This window comes from Triticum urartu, chromosome 4A, assembly GCF_056163025.1.
Source record: "Triticum urartu cultivar PI428250 chromosome 4A, HENAU_Tu73, whole genome shotgun sequence".
Taxonomy (NCBI): Eukaryota; Viridiplantae; Streptophyta; class Magnoliopsida; order Poales; family Poaceae; genus Triticum; species Triticum urartu.
The window spans coordinates 70302083-70324132 of record NC_141876.1 but is presented as its reverse complement, the minus strand read 5'-3'; the positions used below and the strand labels follow the sequence as shown (position 1 = coordinate 70324132).

The 22050-nt window shown below is 40.4% G+C and overlaps 1 protein-coding gene across 2 annotated transcripts; it reads left to right on the top strand.

Annotated features, from left to right (window-relative positions):
- Nucleotides 1–229: 229 nt before the first annotated feature.
- Nucleotides 230–6870, top strand: DEG14 (Trypsin family protein with PDZ domain-containing protein). 2 transcript variants are annotated; one of them, XM_048713781.2, is made up of 9 exons: nucleotides 230–478; nucleotides 1674–1868; nucleotides 1957–2081; nucleotides 3374–3585; nucleotides 3735–3816; nucleotides 4517–4659; nucleotides 5487–5607; nucleotides 5938–6041; nucleotides 6374–6870. In XM_048713781.2, exons 1-8 carry the CDS (start codon nucleotides 286–288, stop codon nucleotides 5998–6000), a joined length of 1134 nt encoding a protein of 377 aa, XP_048569738.1. In that variant the 5' UTR covers nucleotides 230–285; the 3' UTR covers nucleotides 6001–6041; nucleotides 6374–6870. The 2 variants fall into 2 exon arrangements, with proteins under 2 accessions (XP_048569738.1, XP_048569737.1); XM_048713780.2 differs by having other exon boundaries at nucleotides 231–478; nucleotides 5949–6041.
- The last annotated feature ends 15180 nt before the right edge of the window (nucleotides 6871–22050 follow it).

Sequence of the window (22050 nt, the reverse complement as noted above, 5' to 3'; positions counted from 1 at the left end):
GGGCCCGCCTATCGAGTCGCTCTCCTGTGCGAAGCGCCGGCAGTTTGATGCAGAGCGCGGCGAAAAGGGATTTCCACCAAAAGAGGACCTCCCCAAAAATACGTACAAGTCCTCCAGTTTCCAGTTCCAATTCCAAGTCAAAAGTCCAAGTTCAATCCAGCCCAAGCTGATACGGCGACCTGTACGGCCCACCATCCTAGAGCAGACAGACCACGCTACATTTCTTCTCCCACAACATTTTTTCTTTTCTCCCAAGTCCAAAGCGATCCTCCCGCACACTCGAGAATGTTCCGCAACCCGCGCCGCGCCGCCCTACTCCTCGCCGCCGGCGCCGCCGCAGCGGGAGCCGGGCACCTCCTCGACCGCGGCGACTCCGCCACGGTCGTCACCGTGTCTGCCTCCGCGCCGCTCCGCCATCTCCTGTCCACCGCCGCCACGGGGCTCTTCTCCAGCAACCCCCTCTTCGCGCCGTGGCAAGGTTCGGTTTGCTGTCGCGTCATCTGCTTGCCTGGGCTAGTTTACGGTTATCACCTACGTTAGAACAGGGTGTCATTGATTCGCGATTATCGGTAACCAGTAGTACTACATCGAATGCTTTGTGGACTGTGGTGCCAACTACCAATGGTTATTACTACTCCCTCCGTTCCAAATTACTCGTCGCAGAAATGAATGTATCTAGAACTAAAATACATCTAGATACATACATACCTGCGACAAGTAATTCGGAACGGAGGGAGTAGTTTATAAGCTAGCTATTTTTGCAACACAGAACACTTGTTGGAACAGTGACACTAGATCATCCTTGCTGATAGTTATTAGTTTCCCCAAATTGGCACTAAAGCCTGCTGTTGAGGGGACAGAGGAAGGGACGTTCATTATGCGGTGGAGACAGGGTTTGAGAGGTTTTAATTTTGATGCATAAAACCGAACGAAATGCAAAAAGAAAAACATATGATTAATTAGCTCTAAATGCAATGAATATAATCGTAACACAGTAAGCAATTGCAAGGAAAGTTTCAAAAAAATATAGTCGTTCAGATTTTATGGATGGTTAAGGTGATTAGTATCCAAGCGCAACTCATACTATTGTTTGTAGAGTGTCGATATAGACTTGCAAATGTAGAATTTCAAATGGTAAAACATATTTATGTATTTTGCTAAAAAAAATACTGTTCTAGTTCTTTGCTGGGAAAAGTGTAAGAACATTTCTCGGAAAATAAATTCTGTCTTGGGGCACAACTGTTCTCAAATGATGTGACTGTGGTTTAGCTTCTTTTCTTATCTTATATATATGTTGTCTTAGGGCAGTAAATCCCTTTTTTGTCTGCCGTCATATATCTTTTCCTTTTCTACCTTATTACGTGATGATTTCTTGAGAGTACGTAGTAAATGCTATTAATGGATGTGCAACTGTTCTGAGCGAGTAGTTTAGCTGAATTAAGGTGTTATCTGGACTCTGGATTCAACGATGTTATATATTAATAAACATAGTTGGAGACCAGTTTGGTGGAGGCCTGCATTTGGACATTAGAACACTATTTGTAAGCACATATATTTCACAGAAATGCTGTGTGTGTTACACTTTGTTTCACCCAATAATGCCTCCATATCTTGCTCTTTACCAAGAGCTTAATTTTAAAAAAAACTCATTGTATTCAAATTTTTGTGTACAGGGGGTTTTACAGGGGGTTTCCCTATACTAAACTCTTTTGCATGTGCATCGGTTCCGCCCGCAAACCTGAGCAACCATGCCTCTGGTGGAAACTCTGATGATTCGAGATGTTGCCCAGGATGTCTAGGCAGAAACTCAATTGCCAATGCCGCAGCTGCAGTTGGTCCTGCTGTGGTGAATATTTCTTGTATGCAAGGTGGGAATGTAGCTGCAACGGAAATTGTTAAAACTCATGACCAGTTTCACTAGCTATATGTTGTAAACTTGTGCAATTATTTCTGTAGGAAATGGATGGTTGCGAGAGAAGAGCCTTGGATCAGGGACTATAATAGATCCAGATGGGACCATATTGACATGTGCCCATCTTGTTACAGATTTTCAAAGCACAAAACCAGGTCTAAAGGGGAAGGTTAGTAACTTGGCACTACCAGTACTTTTTGTGTTCATCTTGTGTTATCCATTACGGCTGACATTGCTAATACTGTACAATGCTTATCATGGACAAATGAAACTAGCATTATGATGCATGGATATGACTTGTTGAAGTTCTTAAAACACTGGAAAGTCAAAACTCTAACCTGGAGCACCTGTTCCTGGGTGTAAAGGAAATAATAAATCAAAATGCTTTATGGATGTAAATGTATTCTTATGTGCTTACAAACTTTAGGGGGGGGGGGGGAATTAATTATGCACCTTTAGTGCTATTAATGTTTTGTCTCCTTTTTTTATGGCTTGGAAAAAATTAGCGCGCAAAACTGTTCATTTTTTATACAAATTTGACGGCTTATCAAAGACTCAAAATATGTGTGACTTTTTATACTTCCAAGTATTTCTTTAGAATTTACTGTTCATAATGGGAGCCATTTCCCCTCACTCTTAGAATATCTCTGAATTTGGAGCAGCGTTGAGCTATCAGTATAGATGTGTATATTATATGTTGGTTATGATGCTTGATAAATCTCGAATGCTAGTATTGAGGTTACTATCACTTACTATACCTCCATAGACAGTTGGTGTTGACTGTTGAGGTTGATGTGTATAGAGTATGAACAATGCTTCTCTACCTTCATCACAGTTAGTTGAGACCATCTCTTTATAATTGGTAAAGATTCACATAAATGAATTGCATATCATTGTTAGTCATAGCACCTTTTTTTCTCATTCTGTACATCGGAAGAAGAAAAATTGACATGAGAAACTTCTCTAATCTCACAAAGTGGAAGCTTTTGAATTAACTCATATTCATTGTTTCTACCTGCATCACTTTCTTTACAGAATAGGACAGATGCGTTGTGACCAATTATAACAGAATTGAAGTTAGAATATGTCTCTTGATTATACATGGATGAATGGACTGTCCTTGGTCCTTTATCATTCTTTCAAGTTATGGAACACTAGAACAGTCAATAACAGTCGATAACCCTATAAAAATGGACAGTAGTCTATAACCTAAGTACCAAGGTTGAAGTTCTGGAATTTTCTAGGGTCAAATTTGACCCAAGCCATAGTATATACAATTCAGTGTTTTTCCTAACAAATTACCACATCGTAGCTCTGCTTAAGATAGATTTTTTACTTACACTTCTATCCTCTTCCTTATACTGTTAAAATGTTGTGCCAGCATCTTGGTTCATCCAGTTAAATAGTATAAATATTTGTTTGCTTCCTCAATCTTGCCTAAAAATGGGTCAATTATAACAGGTTAGTGTGAGTTTACAAGATGGTCGTGAATTTGAAGGCATAGTTCTCAATTTTGACCACCACTCAGATATCGCTGTTCTGAAGATCAAGTCCAAGACACCTTTACCAGCTGCAAGACTTGGATCCTCATGTAAGCTTCGACCAGGTGACTGGGTTGTTGCTTTGGGCTGCCCACTTTCTCTTCAGAATACAGTTACAGCTGGCATTGTAAGGTTAAGATTTCCCTAAAACTGACCCTTTTTTGCTTTAATTTTATCTCATCCCCTGGCCATCTTTAACACTACTGGTCCACTTTTGATCCCCAAACTTGCTCTTTATTTTGCTGACTTCAATGTTCCACTTTCACCCCATTTTCCTGTAGTTGTGTTGACCGGAAAAGTAGTGATCTGGGTCTTGGAGGAATACGAAGGGAGTATCTGCAAACAGATTGTGCCATCAATATCGTAAGACCTTTGACCTCATCTTCCTGGACATGATTTTAGCGCACATCCTTCGTGCACTTGGATATTCTGATCTGTTTGGTAATTATTATGTCATTTTACTAGGTCTTGTTACCAGCCGTCACACTCTTTTTTCTTCTTCTGTGAACATGCGGAGATATGAAAAAAAAATGATTGGAAACACTAACACTGAATGTATAAATGTATTTGAATTTTTGTTGGGACAATATAGCTTTGAAAAATCATGAATTGAGAAAGATATTCCTAACTGCACCCTATCAGAATGAGGACCATGCACCAAACAGTTTTGAGGAAAACGTTATAAATTACAGTAGCAAATCTGAAAAAAGATAGTAGCAGCTTAAGCTATTTACCTACTGTGCACCTTCCTGTTGCAACGTTCAACTTTCTATTCTGATCCATTTGTCACTCGAGTGGTGACCATAGATGTCAGTATCGATTAATTTTTACCTGCTTTCTATTACGGAATTAAATTTTGTGTACCTGCTTTCTTCTTGGACTAATATTAAAGAACAGGGCAACCTTTGTTTTTGTTCAAGTTTTTCCTTGGTTCATCCATTTTGTTTTTGCCAATGTAGCCTCATATATATGTAATGCAAACATATGTGGTTTGTTTCCTTGGTGCTTTTGGTTCGGTCTCAGTTTCTCTAGGACAAACTGTGGACGCATTTGCATGCTGCAGGGTAACTCTGGAGGTCCTCTTGTGAACCTCGATGGCGAGATCATTGGAGTTAATGTGATGAAACTTAGGGATGCTGATGGTTTGAGCTTTTCAGTACCGATTGACTATGTCGTGAAAATAGTGGAGCACTTCAAGAAAAATGGGTATGCCTTTAGTCGTATGACTCAGGTTGCATTTAACTATTGCACTGTCTTGTATTTCACCTTGCCTTCGGAAATTTCTTTATTTAACTTTAGGTTATTATCTCCACTTTTGGAGTGATGTTAGAACATGCATTGTATGAGGAAGTGAAAGTCGTATGATGATGGTGTTTACGCTTTGTATATAAGAAGTTAGTTTATAGGTAGTCAGTCTGCATTTACCTTCTGTAAGTAGATTCTTTTGGATTATATACAACGCTTTGTATATAAGAAGTTAGTTTATAGGTAGTCAGTCTGCATTTACCTTCTGTAAGTAGATTCTTTTGGATTACTTAAATGTTACCACACGCATACCACCACCAAGTATAATGTTCAAGATGAAGCGTGCACACTGATACAGCGAAGTATGAGAACATACATGGCCATGCAATTACCTCCAATCTTTTTGTCTCTGTTGCAACATGCCAATGCTAGTGATACACTTGCTTCCTATTTTGTAGATATCTTATACTATAATTTACTCGTGTGGGAATCATCTTCTGTTCATGTTATTTATCATTTTGTGACAACTCAACTATTTGATGCCAAAACCATATTCAAATTATCGCCCATACTTGTACATGGTAACTTGTCCTGGTTTAGTCCACTAGGGGTAACTTAGATTGAGATACTGAAAGGTCACTTGATAAAAATGCGATTGATCGAGTTATCTAACTCTTATTTGTTTGTGTTCTACCACTTGAGTAACCCGATTAGTGATGAATGAACATCAGTATTACACAAATTTAACTGAAATCCAGTATGATGTTACTTCCTATTGTTCAATGCAGGAGAGTTGTACGCCCGTGGCTTGGTTTGAAGATGCTTGATCTTAATCCAATGGTCATTGCGCAACTTAAAGAAAGATCAAGTTCTTTCCCTGATGTAAGCAAAGGTGTGCTTGTTCCAATGGTAAGCTATTCATAATTCGTCTTGTGCCATGATGAGACGTTCTGCAGCCCAGAAGACTCACTCTTAAGTTTCTGACTGCTGTGCTCAAATTAAATTTGTCGTACAATTCTAGTTATCACAGTTCATTGCTTTTTTTCATATATTTCCTGCTCTTTCTGACCTATTATTTATTCTTGTAATTGTGACTTTGTGGTGTGCTTGAATTAAACTTGTTGTACAATTCTAATTATCACAGTTCAATGCCTTTCTTTCTTATATCTCCTGCTGTTTCTGACTTATTATTTATTCTGATTATAGTTAGGCCATGCTAAGTTGCTGATACTAGATTAGTGGATTACCAGGTTACACCAGGCTCGCCAGCCGAACGTGCAGGATTTGCTCCTGGGGACGTAGTCACTGAATTTGATGGTAAACCAGTGGAAACGATCAAAGAGGTAACTAGGGTAACCTCTGGTTATGTGGAGGTTTCTTAAATTTCTATCACTTGCAATATTCCTTATTTTGAAAGAAGTAATTATGTCATGTTAGATCGTGATATGGAATTAAGCCTGATGCTAGAATAGTGGCCTCTGGTGCCTGTTGTCTAACATGGTTCATGCGCTTCTGGGGTTATTATTCTAGTGTTCTGTGCATCAAATTCTCAAATCTCAACTCAGGGAGGGGGGAGGGGGGGGGGGGGGTCAAATTATCCTTTTATTTGTGCGGATGAGTTTTTCTTTTTGAGGGATATTTGTGCAGACAAGTTAATAGAGAGTATACATTGCAGATTATTGGTATCATGGGGGACAAGGTTGGAGTGCCATTTAAAGTTCTTGTTAAAAGGGCGAACAATGTACATGTGACTTTGACAGTTACGCCAGAGGAAGCAGATGCCAGCAGGTGACCCACGATTATCTGCTTGAGGTTAATGAGCTCAGAGGAGAATTTTGCAGTACAAATATAGTTTTCCTTAAAAAATCATTTTATGCGGCCTATGGACATTCTGTTGAGTTCGATGTAGGCATGGGTAATGGGTATTCTCCTTCCTCATTGAGGGAAAGAAAAACTTACCAATAGATATGGTGGTGCAGTGTTTGACTTGACAAAATGTGAAACTCATCGAAGAATGTGGATGTGGAGTTTCGTAATCTGTAATACTTATGAACAAAATAGGCAAGAGTAGCAGTAAGGTATGTCTGCATCTTTTGATAGAACTTCTGTTTCAGAAGCATGGTAAAGGTGGGCAAGAGACTGAAACAGCAGAGTCATCGAATAATTTTTACATTCTGCACTGGCACTGGCAAAAACTTAAATGGATGCATGGTTCGCATATCTGTTTGGAAGCAATGTTCATTTTTTAGTGGAATTTGGAAGCAATGTTCTATCTGTATTTGGAAGGTTTGATTTGCCTGCTGCAAAATCAGGTTGGTACGTGGCGTCCGCCTTGCGTGGCACCCTAAAACCTAGGTCCATTTCTATTGGTTGTTAGATGCAGCATCTCATAACTTTTGGTTGAAATGTCCCTTACATGCTTCATCATAGGGGAGGGGGGTTATTTGTGCTAGATGTACGCTTTCGTCTACCTGTATCTGTATGCTATGGTGCACCAATAGTTGAATATGTTTGAGTCTCTGAATTTTTTATTTCTTTCTGCATCGTGAAGTCTGAACTAAAGTATTACAAAATCCTGCTGTGTATGGAAATCATGTACGTAGTTCTATTGCAGAGTATTGCTCACCTTGTGTGACCCGATTAATTTGTACTACATTTTATACATGTAGCTGTGAGGTCAACAACGAAACAAAATGCAATTTGCCCCAAAAAAAGCTTCCGAAAGAAGAACCCCCCCCCCCCCCCCCCCCTCCCTTTTTTTTTGTTGAGCTGACTTGTAGGTTTATGATTGACAGGGCAATCATTTAGAGAAATACTCCTTTATGCATCTGAGGCGACAATGACACTTTTTTTTTTGTTATAGTTCTCCTTTGGGTGTGGGGGGCATTAAGAAACAGTCATGTCCGTGGCCTCCGGAGTCCCCGTTTCTAAATAAATAGATATGTCTATAAATGGGATGAAATGCAAGATTTGCATCCTCTGTCCATAATTTAATGCTTTGGAAGAGCCCAAGTGGTGTGTCATGTCAACTTATGTAGTACAGGTGTGCATGATCATTTCTCATTAAGCTTGTGTTGTGGATTGGCCATGTGTATCTGGTCGAAGTAACATGCAGATTCTTTTGGGCACAAGATTCCGAACCATGCTTGGGACTTGGGAGCGTAGGAACTCTGTCCAAATCACGTGTTCGTGAAATGTGCAGTTTCATAGTACTATTTCTGTAAATTTACATCTCATCCGTCCATCTTAGCTGCGTTTTGACATTCTTGCAGGAGAAAATTACACTTGTGGTCCTCCAAGTCTCTCGCGCGTAACACTTTCTTACAGCAACTCGAGAAACACTATAGTACGGTCTCTATATACATAAAAATACGTAACAACTATGGTCCTATCTATGGTCCCCTTGACGGTCGGTCGCTTTGGTGCTGCTGTGTGGCGCTGGCCTTCAAAAAAGACCGTGCTCCCCCCCCCACCCCACCCCCGTGCGCCTTGCATCATGGGACCCACATCCCGGCCTTCCGTGTCGAGTAGTCAAATCGCCGCAACCTTATTCAATAAGTGAAAGCACAAGTGCTCCCTAGGTGGTTTTGATAATTGATGACAACATATCTCTTGTTGGACTAACACTTCTATCTAGCATGTTTCAGATAAGTTCAATAATGGAGTGACATGGACTAAAGGTTGTGGGAACTCCTTCAAGATGCTAAGGACAAGGGATTGGCTAAAGCTTCAAGCTCAAGACTCTTCACTTTTACATTTTAGTGATCCAAGATCACATTGAGTTCATAGGAAAAGCCAATACTATCAAGGAGGGATGAGGTGTTGCTTAATGAGCCTATTACTTCATGTGCTTAATGATATGCTCCAAAATCCTCAACTACTTTCCCATATCCACATATGACCTAAACCCTAAGCCAAACTCGGTCCTACCGATTCTTCCTATCCGGCGCCACCGAGTTTCACTTGTCATAAGCCACTGCCAAACCCTAATCAGCTCGGTCTCACCGATGAGATCTCGGTCTCACCGATGAGATCTCGGTCTCACCGAGATGGGCTTGCAAACTCTCTGTTGCCCATTGCAATATTCTCGGTCCCACCGAGATATGCAATCAGTCCCACCGAGTTTGCTTGACCAAATCTCAGTTTCACTTATTACCCAAATCGGTCCCACCGAGTTTGAGTAATCGGTCAAACCGAGTTTTGGATTTACCCTAACCCTAGCACATCGGTCCCACCGAGTTGATCCAGTCGGTCCCACCGAAATCACTAACGGTCACTAGGTTTACATTTTCGGTCCGACCGAGTTTATTGATTCGGTCCCACCGAGATTGGAAAACTGTGTAACGGTTGGATTTTGTGTGGAGGCTATATATACCCCTCCACCTCCTTCTCATTCGATGAGAGAGCCATCAGAACACACACACCATTCCAACTCATATGTTCTGAGAGAGAACCACCTACTCATGTGTTGAGATCAAGACATTCCATTCCTACCATATGAATCTTGATCTCTAGCCTTCCCAAGTTGCTTTCCACTAAAACCCTCTTTCCACCAAATCCAAATCCTATGAGAGAGAGAGTTGAGTGTTGGGGAGACTATCATTTGAAGCACAAGAGCAAGGAGTTCATTACCTACACACCATTTGTTACTTCTTGGAGAGTGGTGTCTCCTAGATTGGCTAGGTGTCACTTGGGAGCCTCCGACAAGATTGTGGAGTTGAACCAATGAGTTTGTAAGGGCAAGGAGATCGCCTACTTCGTGAAGATCTACCGCTAGTGAGGCAAGTCCTGTGTGGGCGATGGCCATGGTGGGATAGACAAGGTTGCTTCTTCGTGGCCCCTTTGTGGGTGGTTGCTTCTTCGTGGACCCTTTATGGGTGGAGCCCTGTGTGGACTCGCGCAACCGTTGCCCTTGGGCGGAGCCCTGTGTGGACTCGCGCAACCGTTACCCTTCGTGGGTTGAAGTCTCCATCAACGTGGATGTAGGATAGTACCACCTATCCGAACCACGGGAAAAACATCCGTGTCTCCAATTGTGTTTGATCTCTCCAAACCCTTCCCTTTACATTCTTGCAAGTTGCATGCGTTACATTCCGCTGCTCATATACTCTTTGCATGCTTGCTTGATATGTATTGTGTGTGTTGAAATTGTGCCTAAACTCCTCTTAAACAGAAAAAGCTTAAAAATTGCAACTTTAGCACTAAGTGTCTAATCACCCTCCTCTAGACACATCTAATTCTAGATCCTACAAGTGGTATCAGAGCTTTGGTCTCCATTGCCTTGATTTAATCACCATTGGAGGAAGATGGATGTGTCTACTCTAGGGAGTCTTAGACATAGAGTGCCTATTCTTGATGGAGAGTATTTTCATGAGTGGAAAAATGAGATGCTTGTAATCTTCATTCAATATCATTTGAACAAGTACATTGCTAGCCCTTGTGCACCCCATATTGATCCCTTGCATCCTACCCTAGATGAAGATATTGACATGATTCGCAATCTTAGAACTATTGAGCTCATCATTAGAGGATTGCCCAAAAATTTGATTGCTAGTTTGCCTACTCAAAATTGCGCCTATACTATATGGAAATTTCTTGAGGAAAGGTTTCCCAATCATTCCTTGAAAACTTTGGATGAAATTATCCATAAATCTATTGCCTTGAGTAAGATGAACTCTAGTGATCCTAGTTTTGGTAAATGTCTTCTTGAACTTGCCAATCTTAAGCATGCTAAAGGAGATGTTGGAATCATTAATGATATCATATTCAAAGCTATAAGAATTCATAAAAGTAACCACTTTGATCATTTATCTAATGAATTACCCTCTCTAGGAAATGATGAGTCACAAGATCATGATGAACATGAATATTATGATGATGATGATAGTGACTTTGATCTTGATGATGCAATGAAACATTTTGGTCTTATGGCTAATCTTCGGGGATATGAATCAGGAGGAAAGGAATGGGTTCTTGATAGTGGATGTACTGATCATATGACCGGAGATGAAGAGATGTTTCGTGAGCTTGCTGAAAACAACGCCCTCGAAAATATGTCACCTTTGGTGATAATTCAAAGGGTAAAGTGGTTGGCCTTGGTAAGGTGGCCATCTCACATGATAGTTCCATTCAAAATGTCATGCTCGTTGAATCTCTTGGCTACAACTTACTTTCAGTATCTAGACTTGCTGATTTCGGTTTGAATGTCCTATTTACTGAGGTAGATTGCCAAGTATTTCGTCGAGACAATCATAAAATGGTCTTTACGGGTATGCGTAGAGGTGATCTTTACATTGTCGATTTCTATAAAAAGTCACAACCTAAAACTTGCTTTGTTGCTAAATCCTCAAAAGGTTGGTTGTGGCATAGATGACTAGGTCACGTTGGCATGAGAAACCTTGACAAGCTTATTAAAGGAAATCATATCCTTGGAGTTAACGATGTCATATTTGATAAGGATAGACTTTGCAGTGCTTGTCAAGCAGGTAAATAGGTTGGAGGAAGACATCCCATGAAGAACATCATGACCACAAGGAGGCCACTCGAACTGCTTCACATGGATCTTTTTGGTCCCAATGCCTACAAGAGTCTTGGTGGAAATTCTTTTGGTCTAGTTATAGTTGATGATTTTTCAAGATTTACGTGGGTGTTCTTTCTTAATGACAAGTCGCAGGTCCAGAAGATCTTCAGAAACTTCGCTAGGAAAGCCCAAAATCAGTTTGATGTGAAGATCAAGAAGGTTCGGAGTGACAACGGAACGGAGTTCAAGAACGCAAATGTGGACACCTTTCTTGACGAAGAAGGGATTTCACATGAGTTCTCGGCTACATACACACCTCAACAAAATGGAGTTGTTGAGAGGAAGAACCGGACGCTCATCGAAATGGCAAGAACGATACTTGATGAATACAAGACGCCAAAGCACTTTTGGGCAGAAGCGGTTGAGACAGCTTGTCACGCAACAAATCGCTTATATCTTCACAAGCTACTCAGCAAGACGGCATACGAGCTCCTCACCGGTAACAAGCCTCAAGTTGGATACTTTCGAGTATTCGGCTCAAAATGCTACATTCTTGATAAGCATCGTCGTTCAAAGTTTGCTCCTAAATCTCATGAAGGTTTTCTACTTGGTTATGGATCAAACTTTCACACTTACCGTGTCTACAACAATTTCACCCGAAAGGTTGAAGAGACGGTAGATGTGAAGTTTGATGAATCTAATGGCTCGCAAGTAGAGCAATTGCCAATTGATGTAGGAGACAAAGACCCTTCAGAAGCAATTCAAGACTTGTCCATTGGCAAAATTCGTCCAACAGAGGTGAAGGATAGTACTTCATCCGTCCAAGTGGAAACTTCTACTTCACGACAAGGTGAACCAAGAATCGACACGGAAGCATCCACAAGTGGGACACACCAAGATGAAGAAAACGAGGAAGTACGTCAAGATGAACATCAACAACCTCCTTCTCCACCATGACAAGAGAACGACGACGTCAACAATGAAGAAGGCCAAGAAGAAGAACAAGATGAAGAAGATGTTCAACGAAGACCCAAGCAAAAGCTCTCACGAGTTCGAGCAAGAATTGCCAAAGATCATCCCGTCGAGCAAATCCTCAATGATATACAAACCGGGAGAATCACTCGCTCAAAAACTCGTTTAGCTAACTTTTGTGAAAACTATTCATTCATCTCTAGCATTGAACCAATGAAGGTTGAAGAAGCATTGGAAGATCCGGATTGGATAAACGCTATGCATGAAGAGCTACATAATTTTGAGAGAAACCAAGTTTGGACATTGGTTGAGAAGCCCGACAACAACCACAACATCATTGGTACCAAATGGGTGTTTCGCAACAAACAAGATGAAGATGGACAAGTGGTTCGCAACAAAGCACATCTCGTCGCCCAAGGGTACACACAAGTCGAAGGTATGGACTATGGTGAGACGTATGCTCCCGTTGCTAGACTTGAGTCCATTCACATCTTACTTGCCTATGCTAATCACCATAATATCACCTTGTACCAAATGGACATTAAAAGTGCTTTTCTAAATGGAGAAATAGAGGAGGAAGTTTATGTCAAACAACCTCCCGGCTTTGTCATTCCTAAGAAACCAAATCATGTTTACAAACTTCACAAAGCTCTTTATGGTCTTAAACAAGCTCCTAGAGCATGGTATAAATGCTTGACCAAGTTCCTTACTACAAGTGGTTTTGAAATTGGTAAAATTGACTCTACTCTTTTTACTAAAAGGGTTAATGGAGAACTATTTGTATGCCAAATTTATGTTGATGACATCATATTTGGTTCAACTAACCCTCTCTTTAGTGAAAAGTTTGGAAAGCTAATGTCAGAGAAGTTTGAGATGTCTATGATGAGTGAACTCAAATTCTTTCTTGGGTTGCAAATCAAGCAAACTAAGGAAGGTACATTTGTCTCTCAAACAAAGTACACCAAGGACTTATTCAAGAAGTTCAATATGCAAGAATGCAAAGGTATGTCTACACCCATGCCTACTAGTGGACATAATGATTTAACCAAAGATGGTGAACCAGTTGATCAAAAGGTTTATCGCTCTATGATTGGTTCATTGTTATACCTATGTGCTTCACGTCCCGATATTATGCTAAGTGTGTGCATGTGTGCACGATATCAAGCTGCTCCTAAAGATTGTCATCTTAAGGCTGTGAAAAGGATAGTGAGATATTTAATCCATACACCAAATTTTGGCATTTGGTATCCTAAGAGGTCTTCTTTTGATCTTGTTGGCTATTCCGACTCGGATTATGCCGGAGACAAGGTTGATAGAAAGTCCACTTCGGGTACTTGTCAATTTCTTGGTAGATCTCTTGTGTCTTGGTTTTTCAAGAAACAAAACTCGGTATCCTTATCCACCGCCGAAGCTGAATACATTGCCGCTGGTTCATGTTGCGCTCAATTACTTTGGATGACTCAAACTCTTAAAGATTATGGGATTTATGTGAAACATGTTCCACTACTTTGTGACAATGAAAGTGCTATCAAAATTGGTCATAATCCTGTACAACATTCTCGAACTAAGCATATTGAAGTTCGTCATCATTTCATTCGAGATCATGTTGCTAAGGGTGACATCAATCTTAAGCATGTTCGCACCGATAAGCAATTAGCGGATATATTCACTAAACCGCTTGATGAGAAAGTGTTTTGCAGGTTGAGAGGAGAATTGAACATCATTGATGCTTCGAATTTGGAGTAGAAACTCCATTGGATACATGCAAGACATGAGCTCATGACTAATCCATGATGTATCTCTTATGATAACCATCTTATGTCTTGGATATATTTGCACCTTGCATGTTGTCTAACCCATGTAGGTGCTTGGTTGAATCTAATTCCATGAGATTGCGACTCACTCACATCTTGAGCAATCTCTACAAGACCAAGACTCTACACAATAGTGGTTGAAGACAAGGAAGCACAAAACAATTCAAACATATCCTTTGACAAATTCTATATTAAGCTTCATGATTGTCATTTTTGGATACACAAGTGCTCTTCCTTGCAAGAACTAACCCATGTAGGTAGATGAACTCAAACTCCAAGTGGTGCTCCCAACTCTTGATGAACTACATCAACCCTGAGCACCCACACAAATTCAACTACATGAGCAAGAACCACATCACCACCAAGGTATGTCATTCCATCTTAGAGAAGTTTTACTCCAAGACATGAGTCAAAGCAACTCAACAAGATGTGAATACATCAAGATGCTTAAACGAAAAATGGTAACCCCATTTTGAGCTTAAACGATGAGTATGACCTATGATCAAGTGTCCTCACTTGACTCCTAAGTCAATATACTCTAACATAGGTGACTATGTCACCGCCCAATTCTAGATGAAGTTCTCTTGTGTCCTTTTCTGAGTTATTGCGTTTGTTCCTTGCATATTTGTTTCCTTCTCTCTCACACAAAAAAACAAAAAAAAATTCATCTAGAAACTTTCACACTTTTCCTTTTTGCTCTTGTTCTGCATATTTCTGCATCAAATTCCTTGCAAATCCTTCAGCTAATTCATTGCAAATCTTTGTGAGATCTTACCTGACTAGTGAGCTGAGGTGACAAGTGTTTTTCTCTGTGATGAACTCGGTTTCACCGAATTGCCATTTTCGGTCCAACGTGGGAGTCGGTCGTGGCAAGACACGTAGGTGGTGTTGGAGTTCTATGTTGACCATCATATCACCATTTTAATCCTTCATGCTCTTGGTATTTGTCTTTCGTGATTAGATGATGACGGAGCTACTTAGTATCATGCCTCGCGAGGTTTTATCTCTACCACTATTCATTCAACAGTTTCAGTTTCTACCTCTTGGATCAATGATTAATGAGTCTATTAAAGACCTTGTGGGATAGGTTGAATGTGTAAGCTTAGCTATTTTTATGAATATTTAGAAAAATGTAGAGATGAGAACGGTCGAGCAGGAAATGATTTGTTATTTCTAAGGTAAAGTGAACATGCCAGCTTATATTAGTTTGGTAAAAATAGATAAATGGTGCACTAATGCATGCGCTAGGAATATGGAGGTTCCTCACACCATGTATCCAGAATATCCCTTAGCATGTTTAGCTAATAAATATGTTGCCATATTGATTTCCCTAGGTCAATGCTCGAAACAAACCTTAGTGTAAAGTTATGACATGGCAGTTGCATGTGTTATCCCTCCGCAGCCTTCTTACTATTGTTGCCTCACAACCACCACCCAGTTGCCATTTGGGAGGATCTTCACCATCCTCTCCCCCTCCACTTCCTCCCTCGGCACCTCCTCCGCAGAGGGTAATTGCCTGGTTTGTCATAGTTCACGTCGCCCCTTCATTGCTCCACCGAGCTCACCATTGTCTATCCCCCAAGCGCATGACGTGCTTCGCATGCGTCCCTCAGCTCGTCAGCGCATCATGGTCGATCTCCTAGAGGAGCTCTCCACCGAGGCCACATGATTGCAACAAGCGGTGAGGAAGATGGAGGGGTTGATCATGGCGATTTAGAAGGATGGAACGACGGTGTAGGACGAAGACGCAGAGCGATGTAGATAGCCAGAGGCCTACTATAATCTGGTTTTGTTTTCTGGGGTCGATTATGCTAATATGTTGTACACCCATGCTTTCCCAGACCGGGCCTACCCTATCTCTCTCCCATGGCACAACCCAGCATGCCTTCTCCCAAGTCACGATCGAATTAGGCCTGCCAAAATGGGCCAAATCATTGTACATGGGCTTTTCAGCCTGATAGGATTGCTCGAGAGCAGCTATCAACCGAACGGTTCACTTGCTCCAGTTGATTGGGTGATGGAGTCAGGGATTTCATGGTTGTGGAGCACTATTGAACATGGCCTTAGTGACTAAGGCCACAATTGCTTGAGAGGTTCTTGTCGGTTGATGAATGGTCTCATATTGCATGACATGTTGGTGCTTCCACCAGACATATCACACTGCGACCAGACATATCACACTGCGTGGCCACCAAATCATTTGTTATATTACAAAACATATCCTCTAGAACCAATGAATATTCCCTCTGAAATGAGCATGCAATATGGACAACATAGGATGTACCCAGATGCTCCTAAAATTCCTTCACACGCATACATAGGAAGAAAGCATGATGGGTACTCCATCAATCAGTGTTACATAATTGATATTGGCAACTGAGTTGCATATCTCAATAAGCTAGAGCCACATCACATTGAATTGTGCCCCAAAACACCCTCCAATAATGGATGTTTATTTTCTTGGTCCATTGTGGCCATATCATTTTCCAAACCGAGTTAGGAGCTGACATCCTGTAGACACTTGTTCTCATGAGCTTATGTTAGTGTTCATGCTAACACTTGGTTTTGGTATACTAACCACAACGAGAAGATTCCCGTCTTTGTGAAATGCGAGGAAATGAAGTCATTCATCATGCCAATAGCTAGGGGTATATTCAAAATACGTTGAGCATAGTAGGCCAAAACACATTCCTAATCAATTGTTCATCCAATGACTGAGTTTGTAGGTCAATTAATTTTGAAATTGATGTCATAACAAAGTTGCCTACTCTCACTGTCACTTATTTTGTCAGGCTCTAGGGTTGCCAAATCATCCCACGTATATTAAGTTTTTACCCGACACCCACCCTCCAAATAAGGTGTCTCTTCCATGCCTAAATGCCTACCGAGAATACTCTGTCGAGTGCCAAGTGTACAAGCACCCCTTGTTAAGTTCATATTTTAGTAAATCACCAAAAGGGTAGTATTTTCCTTCCATACTGAGGCTCATAAGGAATCATGCTATGCAAGTAGCCACCAACATTGTTTAGACAACATGGCCAGAGTAATGCAAGTCCCAAATCCCACTCCTCCATTCTTATTTCCAATACACATATTCCGTCATGCAAATTAGTGCATATACTTTTGTTGATCATCATCTACCCATCAAATTTGGGACATAATAATAATACATATTCACTTATAACCCTACTTGCATATCTAGAAGGTAGACATGGCATATGCTGAAATAGCTTGAGGGGAAACTATTAACACCATTTCATTCCCACCAAAATAAAATTCTTCTCCTTCCATCTACTAAATCGTTAACACACCCTATCGATTAAGTGCGGGAAGCAATTATATTTATCACACCAACCAAGGGGTAATCCCGGATATTTATCTGTTACTATTTAATTTAGTCATAATATTCAAAGTAGTACAAACTTTGACTCAATTGTTCTACAATGGCTGAAATGTTTACATGATTTGACCTCACTTACTAGTTGCCTAGAGTCTACATAGTAGTCACTCAGAGCCCTATGCAAACATAATATATTCATAGTATCCAACCTCATAAGAGTTCATGAATCTTCTGTAAATAATAAGTGAGGGACAACTAAGGCATCTCTGCACACCTTGACTCCCAAAAAAACTACATGAGTCATCTTCATGCTTTAACAAGCTCGACAAACCTGCCCCCAAGTATGATAGATGTGATCCAAAAAGAATCGTTAACCCTAACATGATATTTCACTGGTCATATGCATGCTACCATAAGACCAACCCAGCGGTCGTCAAACCCTAGTTGGGCAAAAATCTTCTTCAGAAAACTCCATTCTACCAGGTTATATGCTTTATGCATATCAAGCTGCATCGCACTAATTCCATACTTGTCAGTTTTCTTCTTTTCAATGGTGTGAAAATACCCATAAGCCACTAACACATTATCAGTGATTAAGCTTCTCTAGACAAACACAATTTACGTTTGTGGTGCAATCTTGGAGAGAATAGTTTTAAGCCTCCTCACACGTATATGATGGCATGATACCTCATTCGTTGATCTTTTAGTTTTAACACAAGGGTTTACCTTATTTAATATGTTGAGCATAGTAGGCCAAAACACATCCCTAATCAATTGTTCATCCAATGACTGAGTTTGTAGGTCAATTAATTTTGAAATTGATGTCATAACAAAGTTTCCTACTCTCACCGTCATTTATTTTGTCAGGCTCTAGGTTGCCAAATCATCCCACATATATTAAATTTTTACCCGACACCCACCCTCCAAATATGGTGTCTCTTCCATGCCTAGATGCCTACCGAGATACTCAATCGAGTGCCAAGTGTACAAGCACCCCTTTGTTAAGTTCATATTTTAGTAAATCACCAAAAGGGTAGTATTTTCCTTCCATACAGAAGCTCATAAGGAATCATGATATGCAAGTAGCCACCAACATTGTTTAGACAACATGGCCAGAGTAATGCAAGTCCCAAATCCCACTCCTCCATTCTTATTTCTAATACACATATTCCATCACGCAAATTAGTGCATATACTTTTGTTGATCATCATCTACCCATCAAATTTGGGACATAATAGTACATATTCACTTATAACCCTACTTGCATATCTAGAAGGTAGACATGGCATATGATGAAATAGCTTGAGGGGAAACTATTAACACCATTTCATTCCCACCAAAATAAAATTCTTCTCCTTCCATCTACTAAATCATTAACACACCCTATCTATTAAGTGCGGGAAGCAATTATATTTATCACACCAACCAAGGGTAATCCAGGATATTTATTTGTTACTATTTAATTTAGTCATAATATTCAAAGTACCACAAACTTTGACTCAATTGTTCTACAATGGCTGAAATGTTTACATGATTTGACCTCACTTACTAGTTGCCTAGAGTCTACATAGTAGTCACTCAGAGCCCTATGCAAACATAATATATTCATAGTATCCAACCTCATAATAGTTCATGAATCTTCTGTAAATAATAAGAGAGGGACAACTAAGGCATCTCTGCACACCTTGACTCCCCCAAAAACCATAGGAGTCCTCTTCAAACAAGCTCGACAAACCTTGCCCCAAGTATGATAGATGTGATCCAAAAAGAATCGTTAACCCTAACATGATATTTCACTGGTCATATGCATGCTACCATAAGACCAACCCAGCGGTCATCAAACCCTAGTTGGGCCAAAATCTTCTTCAGAAAACTCCATTCTACCAGGTTATATGCTTTATGCATATCAAGCTTCATCACACTAATTCCATACTTGTCAGTTTTCTTCTTTTCAATGGCGTGAAAACACCCATAAGCCACTAACACATTATCAGTGATTAAGCTTCTCTAGTAAAACACAATTTACGTTTGTGGTGCGATCTTTGAGAGAATAGTTTTAAGCCTCCTCACACGTATAGGATGGCATGATACCTCATTCGTTGATCTTTTAGTTCTAACACAAGGATTTACCTTATTTAATATGTTGAGCATAGTAGGCCAAAACACATCCCTAATCAATTGTTCATCCAATGACTGAGTTTTTAGGTCAATTAATTTTGAAATTAATGTCATAGTAAAGTTTCCTACTCTCACTGTCACTTATTTTGTCCGGCTCTAGGGTTTCCAAATAATCCCACATATATTAATTTTTTACCCGACACCCACCCTCCAAATATGGTGTCTCTTCCATGCCTAGATGTCCACCGAGAATACTCTGTCGAGTGCCAAGTGTACAAGCACCCCTTGTTAAGTTCATATTTTAGTAAATCACCAAAAGGGTAGTATTTTCCTTCCATACTGAAGCTCATAAGGAATCATGCTCTGCAAGTAGCCACCAACATTGTTTAGACAACATGGCCAGAGTAATGCAAGTCCCAAATCCCACTCCTCCATTCTTATTTCCAATACACAGATTCCATCATGCAAACTAGTGCATATACTTTTGTTGATCATCATCTACCCATCAAATTTGGGACATAATAGTACATATTCACTTATAACCCTACTTGCATATCTAGAAGGTAGACATGGCATATGCTGAAATAGCTTGAGGGGAAACTATTAACACCATTTCATTCCCACCAAAATAAAATTCTTCTCCTTCCATCTACTAAATCGTTAACACACCCTATCGATTAAGTGTGGGAAGCAATTATATTTATCACACCAACCAAGGGGTAATCCAGGATATTTATCTGTTACTATTTAATTTACTCATAATATTCAAAGTAGTACAAACTTTGACTCAATTGTTCTATAATGGCTGAAATGTTTACATGATTTGACCTCACTTACTAGTTGCCTAGAGTCTACATAGTAGTCACTCAGAGACCTATGCAAACATAATATATTCATAGTATCCAACCTCATAAGAGTTCATGAATCTTCTATAAATAATAAGTGAGGGACAACTAAGGCATCTCTGCACACCTTGACTCCCAAAAAAATTACAGGAGTCCTCTTGATGCTTTAACAAGCTCGACAAACCTTGCCCCAAGTATGATAGATGTGATCCAAAAAGAACCGTTAACCCTAACATGATATTTCACTAGTGATATGCATGCTACCATAAGATCAACCCAGCGGTCATCAAACCCTAGCTGGGCCAAAATCTTCTTCAAAAAACTCCATTCTACCAGGTTATATGCTTTATGCATATTAAGCTTCATCGCACTAATTCCATACTTGTCAGTTTTCTTATTTTCAATGGTGTGACGACACCCATAAGCCACTAACACATTATCACTAATTAAGCTTCTCTAGACAAACACATTTTACGTTTGCGGTGTGATCTTTGAGAGAATAGTTTTAAACCTCCTCACACGTATATGATGGCATGATACCTCATTCGTTGACCTTTTAGTTTTAACACAAGGATTTACCTTATTTAAAATATTTAGAACATGATCCACGTGTGTGGATGTAAATTGTTATAATAGATCGACGTAATAATCAACCTCATCCTCAATGCAGTCTTCGACCCCACTGTTCAATTTTATTCTTTTTTCTCTAGGTTGTTGTGAACCCATGGAAGAAAGTTGTACTTTGACCACCATGATGGAAGATGGATCTTGACCCCCCCCCCACACACACAATTTCTCCAAGTACAAGTGACGAGGCTAAGGACTATTTCAAATATTTAGTCATCCAAGATCATAGTGAGCCCATAGGTATGTGATACTATCAAAAGGGGATCAAGTTTGTGACAACATTTATTTCCTACAATGTGCTTAGAGATCAAACTCCAAATCCACTCAAACGCATCTCATGTTCCTCACTATCTCTCTCTGTTTTACACCATTGAGAGCAACCAGCTCATTCCCATTTGGAGCCTCCGGCTCCATTTTAGAGATATAGCCATTGTGACCAAGTGTCATTTTCATACACCAAATCGACTCCATTCAGAGCCATTGATGGGCCTACACAAGCCTCTATTGTCCGGTCGGAACCCAAACTACTCTTGACCAAATAATCTAAATGATGCCCAGTAGCATGCACTCTCTTCCATCACTAGTTGGAGCCTACGCGCGCTTTCTAGATGGATCCTCCAAGCTACTTGAAAGTTGCCACTTTGGGTTTAGTTAGTGCCTCCAAATTGTATGCAAAAGTGGGCAACAATCAATTTTTTTGGTCCAGCCTATAAATACCCCCACCCATCCTAGTTTCTCACTCAACACTACGAAGCCTGGTCTTCAGTTTCAAAGTGCATTCTTCACCAACATTCATGTCATACCTTATATTTACTCCCTCCTGTCTGCATCATCAAAACTAGGGTATCCTAGAAATACCAAAGGAAACAAACCCATCCAAATGTCATATCTACCCGGGGAAAGAAATGTTACTAGAGAAAAAAAATCACAAACCGATACCACAGGAAGAACCCGGCCCAGAACCAACCAACCTCATGCTGAGGCAGAAGCAAAGGACGTCAGCGATGACGCCCAGGGCCCCGAGCACCGGCGTCCATGTACAACCCCTTAGATGGGAAAAAGTCCACGAGCGGAGGAAATTAAATCCCCGACCGAGCATTCAATACGGCCACAGGC

Excerpts from the sequence above, each read along its gene's own strand:
- DEG14 (XM_048713780.2), top strand. The coding sequence starts at position 286 with ATGTTCCGCAACCCGCGCCGCGCCGCCCTACTCCTCGCCGCCGGCGCC. Across the intron at positions 1,869-1,956 it reads GAATATTTCTTGTATGCAAG|GAAATGGATGGTTGCGAGAG; the intron begins GTGGGAATGTAG and ends TTATTTCTGTAG. Across the intron at positions 5,608-5,948 it reads AAGGTGTGCTTGTTCCAATG|GTTACACCAGGCTCGCCAGC; the intron begins GTAAGCTATTCA and ends GTGGATTACCAG.